Raw genomic sequence first — 16,125 nt, forward strand, 5'->3', positions numbered from 1 at the left:
TCAGCAAGGCTGATGGTTGGAGCTGTCAGTGTGGGACACAGGCAGCTGCAGAGCAGGGAGAATGGGATCTTCATTTTCCTGATCCTCACTGCTGGACAAAGTCTGTTCCTGTGGCTGCTGGTATCTTTCTAGTTTCAAAACCAAAAGAGGATTTGGCCAGGCTGAGGACTTCCCCTTTGTTGAGCCTTTCCCTCCAAACTGTGTCCCACAGCCCTGCCAAGAGGCATTTGGTACCTCTGGGACTCCTGGGGAAGGAACAAAAAGGCTCACCCAGGAGCTGGACCACAGCAGCCTCCTGGCTCCTTTAGAAGAGAGCAGCTGAGCTCTTTCAAACCTCTTGTCAAAGCTTTTCTGGGGAGCCTGCAGGGCAGGAGAGCCAGCAGATGAGAGGAAGCCAGGTGCCTGCTGTGCTTCTGTTTCTGCAGGCACCTTTGAGTTCCTGCTCTGTAGAAAGCCTCTTGAAGTGGCCTGTGCACAGCTCTGGGGTGGAGACAGCAAGTGTGGAGTGGGCATCAAAGGAAGCAGGGAATGACCACAGGCAGCATGCAAGGCACCCTGGGAGTGATCCTTTGTCTTAGGCTGCTTGCCAGAGCTCCCCTGCAGCCTTTGCCCATTCTCTGGACAGGTCCAAGGCTCCACTTCAGCCTGGCAGCTGCGAGATGACCATCTGCAGTGTCACCCCCTGGGAGGCAGAGGTGCACTTCTCCTTTGAGCAGGATGGCTGTGGAAACCCCTTCCTCGTGGAACCTGCCTGCATGAAACTAGAGCCTTATGAGAAGCAGGTAGGGCACAGGCAGGTGGGATAAGCAGCAGCAGCAGAGCCTAGCAGCCCTTCCTGCTGCTCACTGAGTGTTCCTCTGTGTTTCTTCCCCGGCTGGGGATGTGGCCAGGGGCTGAGCATCTGTGTGTACCCCACTGCAGCTGGCCTGGTGCAAGACAGCCTCATCTGCTGCATCCAGGACAACCCAGAGCCAGTGGTCTTCCACCTGTGCTGGCAGAGGTTGCTGTGGCTGCTCAGCGCCAAACTCAGTGCTGGGGCAGAGCAGACAGCCTGACCCTGCGATTCCATCTGAGTCCTCAGAGGCGCTTGAGCGTGTCCAGAGAAGGGCAACGAGGCTGGTGAGAGGCCTCGAGCACAAGCCCTATGAGGAGAGGCTGAGGGAGCTGGGATTGGTTAGCCTGGAGAAGAGGAGGCTCAGGGGTAACCTTATTGCTGTCTACAACTACCTGAAGGGTGGTTGTGGCCAGAGGGAGGTTGCTCTCTTCTCTCAGGTGGCCAGCACCAGAACGAGAGGACACAGCCTCAGGCTGCGCCAGGGGAGATTTAGGCTGGAGGTGAGGAGAAAGTTCTTCCCTGAGAGAGTCATTGGACACTGGAATGGGCTGCCCGGGGAGGTGGTGGAGTCGCCGTCCCTGGAGCTGTTCAAGGCAGGACTGGACGTGGCACTTGGTGCCATGGTCTAGCCTTGAGCTCTGTGGTAAAGGGTTGGACTTGATGATTTGTGAGGTCTCTTCCAACCTTGGTGATACTGTGATACTGTGAGAGGCTGGCAGGGAGGCACGGAAGGATCAAAAGAAACCCTTTCAGGCTGAGGCTGCCTGAGCTCCATCCTCAGAGCCAACTGCCCTGCCCCAGGCTGACTTTGGCACTCACTGGGCAGAAAGGGCTGCTCAGCTCTGCTGGGAGCCCATCAGGATCAATCTGGCAGGAAGGCTTCTCCATCTTCAGCCCTCCCTCTGCTCTCCTCGCAGCCTTTGTCACTGATGATGTCGAGTCCATCTTTGAGGGGTACCAGATCAGCAGCAGCAACCTCTGCCAGGTGCTGCGGACAGTGGAGGCTGAGGGAGTGTTTGTGAGGGACCAGAACAAGTTCCTCTTCACCAGCGTTCTGGTTGGGCACCACGGCACGCTTCAAGATCTGCAGCGTGAACAACGTGCCCTGTGAGGTGCTCATCTGCACCAAACCCACCCCCAGCAAGATGAGGAGGCCTTGGTGGCTTTCTGAAGGCTGTGGGGCATCTGCCTTGTTCTGCAGCTCCATTCCTTCCTCTTGCCCAGTCCAGCTCAGTGCAGGTGACAGCTGGGCTGGATTCAGCCTGTCTCAGGCAAGGGTTGAGCTCAAGGCCCCTGGGGCTTTGGGCCCTTTTGAACAGCTCTCGGTAGCACAGGCAGAGGAGGAGCTTTTGCTCAACTCTGAGCCAGGGCTCAGAGCAGACCCTTTTGCAGGGGGATCAGTGTCCTCTCCCAAGGCACAAGTGCTAGGACAAGAGGACAGGGCCTCAGGTTGTGCCAAGGGAGGCTTAGGTCAGAGCAATTTCTTGCCCTTGAGGGCTGTCAAGGCCTGGCCCAGGCTGCCCAGCACAGTGGTGCAGTCCCCATCTCCAGAGGGCTTTTAGAGCTGAGGAGATGTGGTGCTGAGGGCTGTGCTTTAGTGGTGACCTGGTAGTGCTGGCTTCAGTCTTGGACCTGATGATCCAAAAGGTCTCTTCCAAACAAAGGCACTCTTTGGTTTCCTTGGGCTCCCTGCTCTTTCTCCCTCCTCTTTGAAGGCCAGCTGCATGTTCTTGGCAGGGTTGTCCAGGCAGTCCCTACCTCCCCTCTGTGCTGGGGCTGTGCCCAGCGCTCACAGCAAGCTTTGCATTCCTGGGGTGCATGGCAGCCCCCTGGGCACAGGGTCAGCCCTGCTTTGGATTCGGCCCCTGAGAGGGAAGGAGCCTGTTCAGGGAAACAGGAAGGGGGCCACGCTGTCTGGGCCTGTTCCTCATGCTCCATGTATGGCTGAGAGAGCATCACATGGAGAGAAATTTGCTCTGACACCCTCACAGGGCTCCCCCAAGCTGAAGAGCCATCCTGAGCATGTCTCCCTTCCTGATGGCTCCTAACTCTTTGAGTCACCTTAGGTAGAGTACTTAGAATCCCAGCGTGGTGCAGTTTGGAAGGGAGCTATGGGGATCAAGAGGTGAGAAAAGAAGGCTGTAGCTATTCATACGGTGATTGATCCTTTTGTCATAAATAAAAGGCATAAACTTAGGTTCATGCAAGATAAGGCTTTCAATAGAGTCACAGGAATCAAGCAGTGCACAGGCCTGGGTGCGTGGGGAGGCTCTGCTCTGCCCTAACGCACACCCTTTGTCTTTAATCTTCTCTTTTCATATCCTGTTCTATTACATATTCGTTACTAATTCTAAGGAAAGGTTGGATTATTTTTCTTACCAGTCCCAAGAACGGCAGGTCTCTCTTCCGTGCAGGTCTCGTTTTATCCAGTGATCCCTCTGGTGGTCTTCAGTGGTAAAGAGGTCTTCCTCAAGTGACCTTTTCATGAACTCAGAACTGGTAGTGTCCTTCGTATGGCTCCACCATCAGCCCTTCTAGTTTCTAACTCTTTATTGCACTGTTGTCTTAAGCTGAGTGCATACTTTTGTGGTGGTGGTACAAGGAGGGCAGCTCCATTCAAAATCCCCCCTCCCTCCTGTCTGTAGCCTCTTCCCACGAATTGATCGGATCGAAACTATATGTCTCTCAACCACAATAGATATAGACATTAAAAAGAGTGAAATTTCCTGTGCGTGTGTGTCTTTTTGTTTAAAATGTAGATGGGAAAAACAAGCGGAGCTGCCAGGGGCTCCAGGGGCTACTTGCTGCTGTCAGGGGTCAGTGCTGCCGCCTTGTGTTTAATTGCTGGAAGTGCAGTAGTGCAGCGGTGTGTGCTGCCCGTCAGCCCTCGGTGCTGCTGCCTCGTCTAAATGCCCTGAATGTTGAAACGCCTGAAAATTCTTGGAGGGGTCGGCGGGAGAGGAGGGACGAGAGATGAAAAGGCAGCGCGCTGCTACGGGCTCCGAACAAGCGCTGTTTCGCGGCCCGCTGCTGGGGCCCTTCGCGCACGCGTTGTTTCGCGGCTTGTTGCTATGGCGGTAGCTCCGCCTCTCACGTAGTGACGTGACTCGCCCAGGGCGCCAGGGAGCGGCGGTGCCGAGAATGAACGCCGGGCGGCAGCAGCGAGCGCTGCGCGCATGCCTTGTGCCGCTGTGCGGGGCCATGCGGGTGGCGCAGGCGTGCGGCGGCGCCGTCGGGTTCCGCGTGCGGGCCCGGGGCCGCAGCGAGAGGTCTGTGGCGGAAAGGCTCCGGCGGCAGCGGCGTCGAGCGAGAGCGGAGGCGCAGAGGGCTGTGCAGTGCAGGTGTGTGCCCGAGGCAGTGTCAGAGGGCTTTTGTTTAGTGCGCGTTGGGTTTCTCTGTCCGGCAGAGCAGGGCCCCGCGGGGCTGCTTCCCAAGCGCAGAGGCAGCGGCACCCCGAGGCCGCTCAGCGTTGCCGCCCCTCGGGAGGGGCTGTGCGGGCCCCTGGAGTGGGTCTGGCAGCGTCCCAAGGGCTGCGGGGCGCATGGAGGCGCCTGTAAGCCTCTGGGTGTCCCCTGTGGGCTCCGATGGTCCCAGAGGAGCTGGGCAGTGTCTCTGGAGCTGTGTGGCCTCTGTGGGCGCCGCAGGATTCGGGCGGGATCTGAGTGGCTCTCGGTGAGCTCTTTAGGGGTCTCTGTGGGGTCCCCACAGTCCGTGGGCTCTGCTGTGCAGTCTCGGGGCTTGGGGAGCTGAGGATTTGGGGCTGTGCCCCTCTGGTGTTCAGTGTCCAAGCCTGGACCTGCCAGCCACTGCCCTGCCGGCACCTGCAGGTGATCCGGGGGCGTCTGAAGGGGTTTTGGGAGCGACAAGGGAGTCTGGGGGCTATCGAAAGGCCTTTTGGGGGCATCTGAAGGGGTCTGGGGGCATCAGAATGGGGTTTGTGGGTACCCGAGGGGGCTGTGAGGCCTCTCAGTCTTCCCCTGGGGGCTCCTGGGGGTGTCTGGAGGATCCCAGAGGAGCTGGGGATGCTCTCAGTGAGGTTTGGGGCTCTCTGCAAAGCCCTCACAGTGTCTGGGCTCGTCTGTGGAGCTGTGAGGTGTCGAGTTTGGGGTGCCCCAGGGTTTGGGGAGGTCTTGCTCTGTGTTTCAGTGTCCCCTGAGGGCCTGGGACCTGCAGCCATGCCCCCTGCGGGGTGTCAGGGCAGTCTGGGGGTGTGCAGAGGCCTTTGGGGGTGACACAGAGGATCTGGGTGCTTGTGTAGGGAGTCTGAGAGCATCTGGAGGGGTTCTGGGCTCCCCAAAAAGGGTCTGTAAGCCTGTGCAGGGGTCTGTGTACATGTGAGGTGAGTGTGGGGGTATCAAAGTGGGATCTGGGGGCATCTAAAGGGTTCTGGGGTCATACAGAGGTGTCTGGAGGTCTCTGGGGGAAGCCCTTTGGTGCTTCAAGGGTACCTCTGCAGGGTCCTGAAGGAGTTGAGAGGGACCTGGCGAGGTGCTGCTTGCTGCCAGGTGCTGCTGAGGGGCTTGAGTGGCGTCTGAAGGGGCTTTGGAGGCAGCTAAAGGCCATCTGGGGGCTCCTAAAAGGGTTTTAAGGGCATCGAAGGGGATCTGGGGGCATCTAAAATGGGTCTGGGAGTGTCAAGAGGTCTTTGGGGACATGTAAAGTGGTCTGGGGGCATCTAAAGCGGTGGGGCTGGATCTAAAGTGGGTCTGGAGGCACCTAAGGGAGATCTGTGAGTGTCTAGAGGGGTTCTGGGGGTCTCTAAAGGGGCCTGGGGCTGTGCTAGAGGCTTCTGGGCTTATCTGCAGTGAGCCTGGGGGCCCTCAAAAGGGTCTGGGGACAGGTAAAATGGGCCTGGGGTGATGCAGCAGGGTTCAGGGGCATCAGAAGGGGCATTGTGGGCATCTAAGTTGGCCTGGGGTCCTCTGGAGGTTGCCTCCCTCTTTCTGTCTCTGTTGTTTGTGCCTGGGTGAGAGTTCTCTGCTGTGTTTGTTCTCTCTTTTTGCAGGGAGCTGAACTGCTTTGCCCCAGCCCAGCTGCAGATCTGCACTCAGCCTCAGCCCCAAGCCCTGGCAGGGTGGGATGCTTTGGTCCCAGGCCGTGGAGCTGTTTGAAATGCAATTGCTGCTTGCAGCTGGTTCAGAAATGGATTTCCTGTGGCTGTGGGGGCAGAAATGTCTCTGTGGTGAGTTGGTGCCAAGTGCCAGCCTTGCTTAAAGCCTTCTCTTAGGCCTTTCAGTGTGCTGATGGTTGCAGAGGAGAAGCTCAGGGTGTGAGGGAGTGAAAACTGAAGGGGGTGTTCAGGTGTGGGGAGAGGCCTCTGCCCTGGAGAGGCTGCTGGGCAGTGCTGCTGCAGCTAAGGTCTCCCTCGGGGAGCTGTTCCCCTCAGGGGCACTCTGGGGGCACTGTGCAGGAGGTGGCAGACAGAAGGCAGAGCTGCCTGGGCCTCGTTGCTGTGCTGGCCAAAGCAGGTCACTTGTGCAGCTGTGCCACTTGCTGCTCAGGGCTGTGCTTGGGCAGAGAGGCAGCTGTGCCAGCAGCCTGTGCCGCAGTGCAGTTGGTGCTGGTGCAGTGCAGCCTTTGCTGCTTGGCTCTGGGCTGATGGCAGTGGAGCCCCAGAGCCAGCGGTGCCAGGGCAGCTGAGCAGGGGCTGGGCTAGGGGCCGAGGCTGTGCTGCCTGCAGAGGCTTTTGTGTGCCTGTGTCGGGGTGGATTTAACATCCTTTTACTGCTGGGATGTGCTCCTGCTGCTGCCTTTCTGCTGCCCGGCTGGGAGGGGTCCAGAGGGACTGGGAGACACCAGGAGGGATTGGGAGGAGACTGGGAGGGCATTGGGATGGAGTGGGAAGGGATGCATGAGGGACTGGGAGGGAATGTGAGTGACTGGGAGGGGAATGGGTAGGGCTGAAGGGGGTTGGGAGGAAATGGGAGAGGACTGGAAGGGACTGGGACTGGGATGGACTGGGGAGGGGCTGGGAGGGGAATTGGAGGGACTGGGAGAGAGTGATAGGGGATTGGGAGTTACTGAGGGGACTGGAAGGAGACTGGGATATACTGGGAGATAGAGGAATGGACAGGGAGGGATTGGGAGGGGCTGGGTGGGACTGGAAGGGGACTTGGAAGGACTGAGAGAGACTGGGCTGGACTGAGAGGGGACTGGACTGGCAATGGGAGGGAGTGGGAAGGCATCTGGAAGGGATCAGAAGGAATTGGAAGAGACTGAGAGGGAATTTGGCATGGGAGGGTATTGGGAAAGGCTCTGGGGGGATTGCAAGAGACTGGGATGGACTGAGAGGGAGTGGGATGGACTGGAATGGGACTGAGAGGTGTGAGGGAGGGGAATGGGACTGGGAGGTCCTGGGATGGGACAGGAAGGGGAATGGGAGGGACTGATGGGAACAGGGAGAGGAATGGGATGGACTTGGAGGGACTGGGAAAGGACTTGGAGAGGCTGAGACTGAGCCAGACTGGGAGGGGTTTGGGAGACACTGAGAAGAACTGGGAGGGAGTGGGAAGCCTGCAGAGGAAGAGAGAGACTGGGAGGGGATTTACAGGGAGTGGGAGAGAGTGCTAGGGGATTGGGAGTTCCTGGAGGGGACTGGAAGGGGAATGGGATATACTGGGAGATAGAGGAATGGACTTGGAGGGAGTTGGGTGGGACTGATGGGGAATGGGAGGAAATGGGAGGGGACTGGGATGGACTGGAAGGGATTGGGAGAGAGTGGAAGGGGATCTGGAATGAATTTGGAGAGACTGGAAGGGACTGGGAGAGAGTGGGAGGGGATGTGGAATGAATTTGGAGAGACTGGGAGGGACTGGAAGGGATTGGGAGAGAGTGAGAGGGATTGGGAGGAATTCAGAGAGACTGGGAGGGACTGGAAGGGATTGGGAGAGAGTGGGAGGGGATGTGGAATGAGTTTGGTGAGACTGGGAGGGACTGGAAGGGATTGGGAGAGAGTGAGAGGGGATGTGGAATGAATTTGGAGAGACTGGAAGGGACTGGAAGGGATTGGGAGAGAGTGAGAGGGGATGTGGAATGAGTTTGGAGAGACTGGGAGGGACTGGAAGGGATTGGGAGAGAGTGTGAGGGGATGTGGAATGAGTTTGGTGAGACTGGGAGGGACTGGAAGGGATTGGGAGAGAGTGAGAGGGGATGTGGAATGAGTTTGGAGAGACTGGGAGGGACTGGAAGGGATTGGGAGAGAGTGTGAGGGGATGTGGAATGAGTTTGGAGAGACTGGGAGGGACTGGAAGGGATTGGGAGAGAGTGAGAGGGGATGTGGAATGAATTTGGAGAGACTGGAAGGGACTGGAAGGGATTGGGAGAGAGTGAGAGGGGATGTGGAATGAGTTTGGAGAGACTGGGAGGGACTGGAAGGGATTGGGAGAGAGTGTGAGGGGATGTGGAATGAGTTTGGTGAGACTGGGAGGGACTGGAAGGGATTGGGAGAGAGTGGGAGGGGATGTGGAATGAGTTTGGAGAGACTGGGAGGGACTGGAAGGGATTGGGAGAGAGTGGGAGGAATTCAGAGAGACTGGGAGGGACTGGGGTGGAGTGGGAAGGAATAAATGAGTGACTGGGAGGGATTGGGAGAGACTGGGAGGGGATTGCGAGGGACTACTTGGAACTGGAAGAGGAATGGGATGGTCTGGGAGGGACTTGGAGAGACTAAGCCAGACTGGGAGGGGTTTGGGAGACACTGAGAAGGACTAGGAGGGGACCAGGCTAGACTGGGGGGGATTCAGAGGAACTGGGAGGGATTGGGAGGAGACTGGGAGGGAGTGGGATGGAGTGGGAAGGGATTGATGAGGGACTGGGAGTGATTGTGAGTGACTGGGAGAGCCATGGAGGGGAACAGGAGGGGCAGATGGGGAGTGGGATGGGATTGGGAGGGACTGGCGAGGAGTGGGAGGAGACTGAGAGGTAGTGGGAGGGAAGTGGGAAAGGATGAGGGACTGGGAGGCAGTGGGAGGCAGTGGGAAGGCACTGGGAGGGGATTTGGAGGGACTGGGAGACAGTGATGGGGATTGGGAGGTGATGAAGGGGACTGGAAGGGGACTGGGGTATACTGGGAGCCAGTAGGATAGACTGGGAAGGATTGGGAGAGGACTGGGTGGGAGTGATAGAGAACTGGGAGGGACTGGGAGAGACTGGGAGGGGACTGGGATGGACCTGGCAAGAACTAGATTAGGACTGGGAGAGAACTGGGATGGGCCTGGAAGGGACTGGGAAGGACTGGGAGTGTGAAAGTACTGGGAAAGGAGTGGAATGGGATTGTGAGGGACTGGGAGGGAGTGGGTGGGATTCAGAGGAACTGGGAGAGAGTTGGATGGACTGGGAAGGGATCTGGGAGAGACTCGAGGGGACTGGGATGGACTGGGAAGGGGACTGAGGTGGCATGGAGGGGTATGGGACTGGGAGGTACTGCGAAGGGACTGAGAGGGCAATGGGATGGACTGGGAGGAACTGAGGTGGAACTGGGAAGGGGGGGGGAAGGCCAGAGAGAGAATGGGAGGGGAATGGGTTGGACCTGGTTAAAGACTGGATTGGGACTGGGAGAGGACTGGGAGGGTATTAGGAGAGGCCTGGAAGGGTCTGAGAAGGACTGGGATGTACTGGGAAAGGCCTGGAATGGGATTGTGAGACTGGGATGGAACTGGGAGGGGATTGGGAGGGAGTGAGTGGGATTCAGAGGAACTGGGAGAGTCTGGGATGGACTGAGAGTGGGCTGGGCTGGGAAGGCATCTGGGAAGGAGTGAAGGGACTGGGAGGGATTGGGAAGAGGACAGAGAGCTGTCAGGGAGGGGAATGGGACTGGGAGGTACTGGGATGGGACAGGGAGGGGAATAGGAGAGACTGATGGGAAGTGGGAGAGGAATGAGATGGAGTGGGAGGGGATCTGGAATGGATTGTGAGAGAGTGGGAGGGGACTGGGAAGGGATTGGGATAGCCTGGGAGCTAGGGGAATGGACTGGGAAGGTATAGGCTGGATATTAGGAGGAAGTTCTTCACAGAGAGAGTGATTTCCCACTGGAATGGGCTGCCCAGGGAGGTGGTGGAGGCACTGTCCCCGGGGGTCTTCAAGAAAAGCCTGGATGAGGCACTTAGTGCCACGGTCTAGTTGATTGGATAGGGCTGGGGGCTAGGATGGACTGGATGAGCTTTGGAGGTCTCTTCCAACCTGCTTGATTCTATGATTGGGAGGGGGCTGGGTGGGAGTGATAGAGAATTGGAAGGAAATGGGAGAGGACTGGAATGGGACTGGGAAGGGACCGGGATGGACCTAGTAAGGACTGGATTTGGATTGGGAGGTACTGGGAGAGGACTGTGAGGGAACTGGGATAGGCCTGGAAGGGACTGAGAAGGACTGGGAGGGGATTGGGGGGAATGGGAAGGGGTTTGGAATGGATTGGGACTGGGAGGGGACTGGGCCAGAGTGGGAGGGGAGTGGAAAGGTAGTGGGAGGGTGTGAAAGGTAGTTGGAGGGCACTGGAAGGGACTAGGAGGGGATTGGGATGGACTGGGAAGGGACTGGTGAGGATTGGATTGGGAGAAGCCTGGAAGGTACTGAGAAGAAATGGGAGGGGACTGGGATGTACTGGGAAAGGAGTGGGATGGGATTGAAAGAGACTGGGGTGGGACTGGGAGGGAGTTGTAGGGAGTGGGTGGGATTCAAAGGAACCGGGAAGGACTGGGAGGAGACTGGGAGTGGGATGGACTGGGAATAGACCTGGGAAGGAGAGGGTGGAACTGGGAGGGGACTGTGAGGGATTGGATGGGAATGGGAAGGGGCCTAAGAGGTGGCAGGGAGGGAAGTGGGACTGGGAGGTACTGGGATGGGATAGGGAGGAGATTGTGAGGGACTCATGGGAACTTGTGGAGAAATGGGAGGGAATGGGAAAGGACTGGAAGGGGACTGGGATATACTGGGAGACTGTGGGATGGACTGGGAAGGATTGGGAGAGGGCTGGGTGGGACTGATAGGGGCTTGGGAGGGAGTGGGAGAGGCTGGGATGGACCTGATGACGACTGGACTGAGCTCTGACTGAGTCAGAGCTCTGACCTAGTAGCTGAAGATTCTGTCCAATGCAGATGCTGACAGAGCAGCTGGATGAGCAGAAAGCCTCTCGTGCAAACGGCTGTGGAGTGCTTCTCTCTGTTCCCTGCTGCTGGGAGGTGCTGACAGGTTAGGGTTTGCAGGGAGGCAGATCTCGCGGAGAAGGGCTGAACTCACTGTGCAAGGACACTGCACAATCCAGTGTGGATCAAAAGCGAGTGACAACTTTATTTAGTAGCCACACGCTTATATGTGTTACAGATAATTTATGCATACATGTAAGAAGCTAAATGGCTGAATCCCTAAATACCCCATTTGCATGGTGCACCTACTTGCTACGTGCAGCTGCAGGCAGCAAACTACTTCTTACAGGGGAGAGGTACAGAGCTTTCAGATGCTGAGCTTCAACAGAAAGACCTGATGGAAAAGAAAAGAGACTAACTTGTTTAGCAAAAGTACTCTCTGGAATTTCCCAAATCGCTTATTTATTGAAGGGAGTCATTTGTTGGTCATTGTCATCAGGAGAGGTCCCTTCCAACCTAAACCATTCAATGAAGTCTTTTGTCAGCTCCTAGGATTAGTGACAGTGGGGAATGTTTGCTTGCTATGAGATGAGGGAGCTGTTTCCTAAATGGAATGTTCATTAGTTCTTTAGCACCTGAAAATGTTGGCAGGCTACTTGATAAACCTCCTGGAACACAGGGGCCTGTTGAATTGTTTTCCCAGTGCCTGAACAACTTACAGTGCTGTAATGGGTTAGCCTCCTGTTTCCCTCCAACACAGAAGTGAGGCAAAAGTAACACAGCCAAGGAAAAACCCTCTGGGTTGAGATCAAGAGGTAAATACAAAATGAGATCCTGCAGTGCACAATTACCTTAGCCTGTTTCTGTTTGCAGAAAGCAGGAGTCAGCCACCTGCCACCCATCCCCTCCTGACCCCAACCCCAGAAACCCAAAGCAGCACTTGGCACAGGAGGTCTCTCGTGATGCAGTCTCAACTTCAAGCCCTGGAATACTTTGCTTCAGCCAGCAGCATGGGGTTGGATACCAACAGCAGAGTCGACTTAACCTGTGACTAAGTGAACTTTAAGTGTTCTGACTCCACAGTGGAACCTGATAAAGAAAGATGTGAATGGAAGCAGGCTCTGACTGCTCTGTGTAACTGATGAGAAGCTTTCTGAAGGAGGTGAATTTGTTTTACAGCCCTTCCCTCAGCTGGTTACAGATCTTCAAGGTAGCTGCTGGTGCAGTGTCTGTTGGAGACTGTTAGCCACTCTGAAGGAGGGAGTTAGTGGAGCATCATAGGAACATGTAGAGAGATTGGTCAGGAAAAGGCATTTGTGTTACCCTTTTGAGTCATTTGAGTCACTTTTATTGTAATCCCATGGCTGAGAGCAGGACTCCTTTGTGTCCAGGGTTAAAATCTTCAAGGAGAAACAGTGCCAAGGCTCTGAATTGATTGGGACTTGGTGCTGCTAGTTACAATGTAGGACAGTTAAGGCAGTCCTATGTTTTGTGATTTGCCTTTTTTCCTACCGTTCTAGTTTTGGCTCGGGCTAGTGTGAAGTGTCTCTGGAACGAGGTCCTTGTGGTCCCTTCTGACCCTGACTGATTCTGTGATTCCAGCAAGCAGCTTTTGACTTAAAAACCCCTGAGGTCACTGCAGCACCTCTCTATGGAATAAAAGAAAGGGATTTTGCTGCACTGCTGAGAACTGTTTCCAGCTCTGAGCCTTTGTTGTTGTGGTTGGTTTTGGTTCGTGTTCATAAACAGCAGTAGCTAAGCAATCCTCTCTGAGCTATGGACCAGAATCTGCTGCATCCTGTGCAAGAAGCAGATCCCAGTGTGATCTGGTGCAGCTGTAGCACTTCCTAACTGCTAGGTTTGGGAGGAGGGCATGTGTCTCAGTCGTTTCTGAGCTGTGATAGCAATCAGGTGTCTGCTTAAGTCTTGACCCTCTGCCACGTGCTGCCACGTTCACCAGATCTTTCTCCCGGCTTCAGGGAGAGAAGGAGTGTCCAGCTCCCAGAGTGGGTGTCAGAAGCGATGTGAAGTGAAAGGGGTTTGCTGAGGTCATGTAGGAAGTTGTGTGAGGGAATGTGGCAGTTTGGTTTTTGATTTCTTCAGTCTCTAAAGTTTTTCTTGGAGCAGCTTCACTGCAATCCTTTTAAATGCACAGAGTATCAGCACAGGCCCTTTTAGACAGTCCTCCAGCTTTGCTGCAGGTCCCTTTCAGATACTGCAGCGTAGCTCGAAGCTCTGCCTTCTCTTCTGCAGCCTCCACAGCCCCAGTTCTTTCAGTCCTGCTTCCCAGGAGAGGTGCTGCAGTCCTCTGCTCCTCTTTGTGGCCCTCATCTGGCAGAAGAGCTGTGTTTTTCCTCTAGCTCCTGCAGAAGGGCCTTAATTCTGGTGTCAGCAGCTCCCCCTGTGTCTCCTCTGCTGTCTGTAAATCCCTCCAGAGTAGATCAAGGAAGTGCTGAGTAGCCCCAGCTGGAGTTGAGAGCTGTCCCTATAAAGTGAGTGTGTAGGAGTGGCAGAGCGTGGGCTGTGCCTTGCGTGCGGTGTGCTGTTGGCAAAGGCAATAGGCAGAGCGGCGCTGGGCTGAAGGCGCTGCCCCCGGCCGGGCGCAGAGGCGCTCTCGGTTGTGTGTGCTGCCCTCCGGTGTTTGCTCGTGGGTACTGCAGTTGTGTAGCGGCTGCGGTGTGGCGCCGGTGCTGAGTGCTGCCACCGTGTGTTTGCTTGTCCACACTGCATTTCCTCAGCCGCGGCGGTCCCCCGTTTCCCTGCCTCGTCTCTAAAGGCCGTGCACGATTGAAGTGGCTGAAAGCTGAGGGGAGGGGTGGAGGGGAAGGTGAGAGGTGGGAGGGAGAGCTGAGAACTGGTTTGGATTTGTAAGTATTGGAGTGAGGAGTTAAAAGCGGCAGGCAGGGGGGGGCGGGCCGGCGCTCGGGGGGCGGGCCGGCGCTCGGGGGGCGGGCCGGCGCTCGGGGGGCGGGCCGGCGCTCGGGGGGCGGGCCGGCGCTCGGGGGGCGGGCCGGCGCTCGGGGGGCGGGCCGGCGCTCGGGGGGGCGGGCCGGCGCTCGGGGGGCGGGCCGGCGCTCGGGGGGCGGGCCGGCGCTCGGGGGGCGGGCCGGCGCTCGGGGGGCGGGCCGGCGCTCGGGGGCGGGCCGGCGCTCGGGGGGCGGGCCGGCGCTCGGGGGCCGGGCCGGCGCGGCGCTGAGCAGGCTGCAGCGGAATGGCGGCGAGCACAGAGCGGCAGGCAGGCGGGCAGGGCGTTTCGGGCCAGAGGGAAGCCTCCCGCGTTCCCCGGCAGAGCTGCGTTCTTTGTCTCTCGCAGCAGAGGAGTTTGGGCAGGTGAGTTGCTCGGCAGCGGCGCCGCATCTGAGACGCGTTTTAGCGCAGCTGCCGTAAGTAGCCTTTGCGGCGCTGTCTGCACGTGTGCGGGGGTCTGGAGGCATCTGTAGGTACCCTTAGGGGCCTGGAGGGCTCTCTGGGTGTCTGTGGAGGTGGTTAGGGGTCGGTAGAGGTGTGTGTGGTGCTGTAGGTGTCTCAAAAGGCTGTGAAGGTCTTGAGGTGCCTTGCAAAGGTCTCGAGGTGTCTGTAGGGGTCTGCAGGGTTCTCTGGCAGTCTGTAGAGGCCTGTGGGGGTCTCTAGGGGCCTCTTAAAGACATGCAGGGGTCTGCAGGGCTCTATGGAAAGGTCGGGAGGGGTCCCTAGAGGTCTCTAGGAGGCTGGAGGGGTGTGCGAGTGTCTGTAGCATTCAGCAGGTGTGTGGAGGTTTCTGTTCTGGGCCCGCAGGTGTCTGCAGGCATCTTGTAAAGGTCTGCAGGGGTCTGTGGAGCTCTGTCAGGCATCTGTTAAGTGTCTGCAGGAATCCATTGAAGGTGTGGAGGGGGCTGCAGGGCTCTGCAGAGGAGGCTGTGGCTGTGTGTAGAGGTCTTAGGGGTGTGAAGAGTTTGCAGGGGTCTGTAAGGGTCTGCAGAGCCCTTGGAAAGGTCTGAAGTTGTCTGTAGGAGTCTGGAGATGTCTCTAGGGCACTGCAGGGCTCTGCAGGGGTCTGCTGCTGCGGGAGGAGTGGGCTGGCGGAGCCACGCGCCCCGGGCTGCGGAGCCACGCCCCCTCCCTGGCCTTTCTTGCCTGGCTCTGGTTGCTGTTTATTTGCATAGCCACACCCCCTGTTCCCTTGCTGTCTAGTCCCCGCCCCTTTTCCTTAGCCACGCCCCCCCCCGTGCAATGCCTATTCCCCGCTCCCTACATAGCCACGCCCTCTCCCCCGTGCTGTGTCTAGTCCCCGCCCTCTCCATAGCCACGCCCTCTCCCCATGCTGTGCCTGGCCCCGCCCCCTCGGCCCCGCCCCCGCCCCCCAGTAACCAATGAAATGGCGACAGATTTGGAGCTTCCTTTGGAGGAGGAGTTCAGGAGGTGGCTGCTGATTGGTGGATTGTGATCGGTGTGGTCTGCCGCTTGTTCTGCCTCCCTCATTTGCATACATTTCAATATCAGGCTCTGCCTTTGAGTACCTTGGAGATGGGTTGGGGGTTGGGGAGGGGTTACAGGAGGGTCAGCAGCTGATTGGTGGATCCTGTGGGGGCTGTGGGCATGGTCACCCCTGTGCCCCACCCCCTCATTTGCATAAATGAAGGCAGGGTCCACCTGGCAGAGTTTGGTGCTTTATTGGGGGGGGGAAACTGGTTAGGACGGGGAGGGTCAGCAGCTGATTGGTGCATCCTCTGTTGTGGGCGGGGCCTGCCCCTGCCCCGCCCCTCCGAAGCGCTCGATGGTCTCCAGCACAGCCCCAGCAGCTCCAGGAAGGAGGAGACCTCCCCCCGCAGGCCTCCAGCCCCCCGGGAGACCCAGAGCCTATGGGGGGAGGGCTCAGGGACCCCCAGACCCTCCCAGGGACCCCCAGACCTTCCTAGGGACCTCTCAGGGACCCTCAGACCCTCCTAGAGACCACCCAGGGACCCCCAGACCCGCCCACTGGCCTCCCAGAGACCCCCACTCACCTCCTTGTATGCCCCCACTAATCCCCCAGCCCCTCCCCGTCCCCGCCCAGCGCCCCCCAGTGCCCACTCAGGCCCTCAGCTTGTCCCCGCAGCACTGCAGCCTGGCCTGGGGGCGCTGCTGAGGCCTCCCCCAGGGCCGGGCTGGGGGCTGCAGGCCTGGGCCCAGCGCCCTCAGTGCCACCTGTGCCAGGCCAGCAGGCAGCGGCAGCAGCACCTCCCTGGCAGGGCAGG

The 16,125-nt window shown here is 57.9% G+C and overlaps 2 protein-coding genes across 44 annotated transcripts in view; both read left to right on the plus strand.

The window, feature by feature from the left end:
- Window positions 1-12,026, plus strand: part of ATP7B (ATPase copper transporting beta) — a 56,147-nt gene extending 44,121 nt beyond the window's left edge. For 5 of the 7 annotated variants that reach the window (XM_064176468.1, XM_064176476.1, XM_064176451.1 and 2 more), the window contains 3 exons: window positions 626-782; window positions 5,841-6,017; window positions 11,786-12,026. The gene's annotated coding sequence lies outside the window, so the exon portion shown is untranslated. Of the gene's footprint in view, window positions 1-625; window positions 783-3,249; window positions 3,561-5,840; window positions 6,018-10,924; window positions 11,019-11,785 lie in introns of those variants that run through there. The other 2 variants (XM_064176433.1, XM_064176442.1) reach the window with 2 other exon arrangements.
- A 2,036-nt stretch (window positions 12,027-14,062) lies between these two features.
- The window catches only part of LOC135193050 (isoleucine--tRNA ligase, cytoplasmic-like), a 31,443-nt gene continuing 29,380 nt past the window's right edge, over window positions 14,063-16,125 (plus strand). For 10 of the 37 annotated variants that reach the window (XR_010309087.1, XR_010309084.1, XR_010309085.1 and 7 more), the window contains exon 1: window positions 14,084-14,242. Coding sequence is in view for 3 of the 37 variants with exons in the window: in XM_064176693.1 (XP_064032763.1) it covers window positions 14,124-14,242 (119 nt within the window). In the remaining 34 variants the exon portion in view is untranslated. Of the gene's footprint in view, window positions 14,296-16,125 lie in introns of all 37 variants that reach the window. The other 27 variants (XR_010309097.1, XR_010309096.1, XR_010309098.1 and 24 more) reach the window with 14 other exon arrangements.

This window comes from Pogoniulus pusillus, chromosome 3, assembly GCF_015220805.1.
Source record: "Pogoniulus pusillus isolate bPogPus1 chromosome 3, bPogPus1.pri, whole genome shotgun sequence".
Classification (NCBI taxonomy): Eukaryota; Metazoa; Chordata; class Aves; order Piciformes; family Lybiidae; genus Pogoniulus; species Pogoniulus pusillus.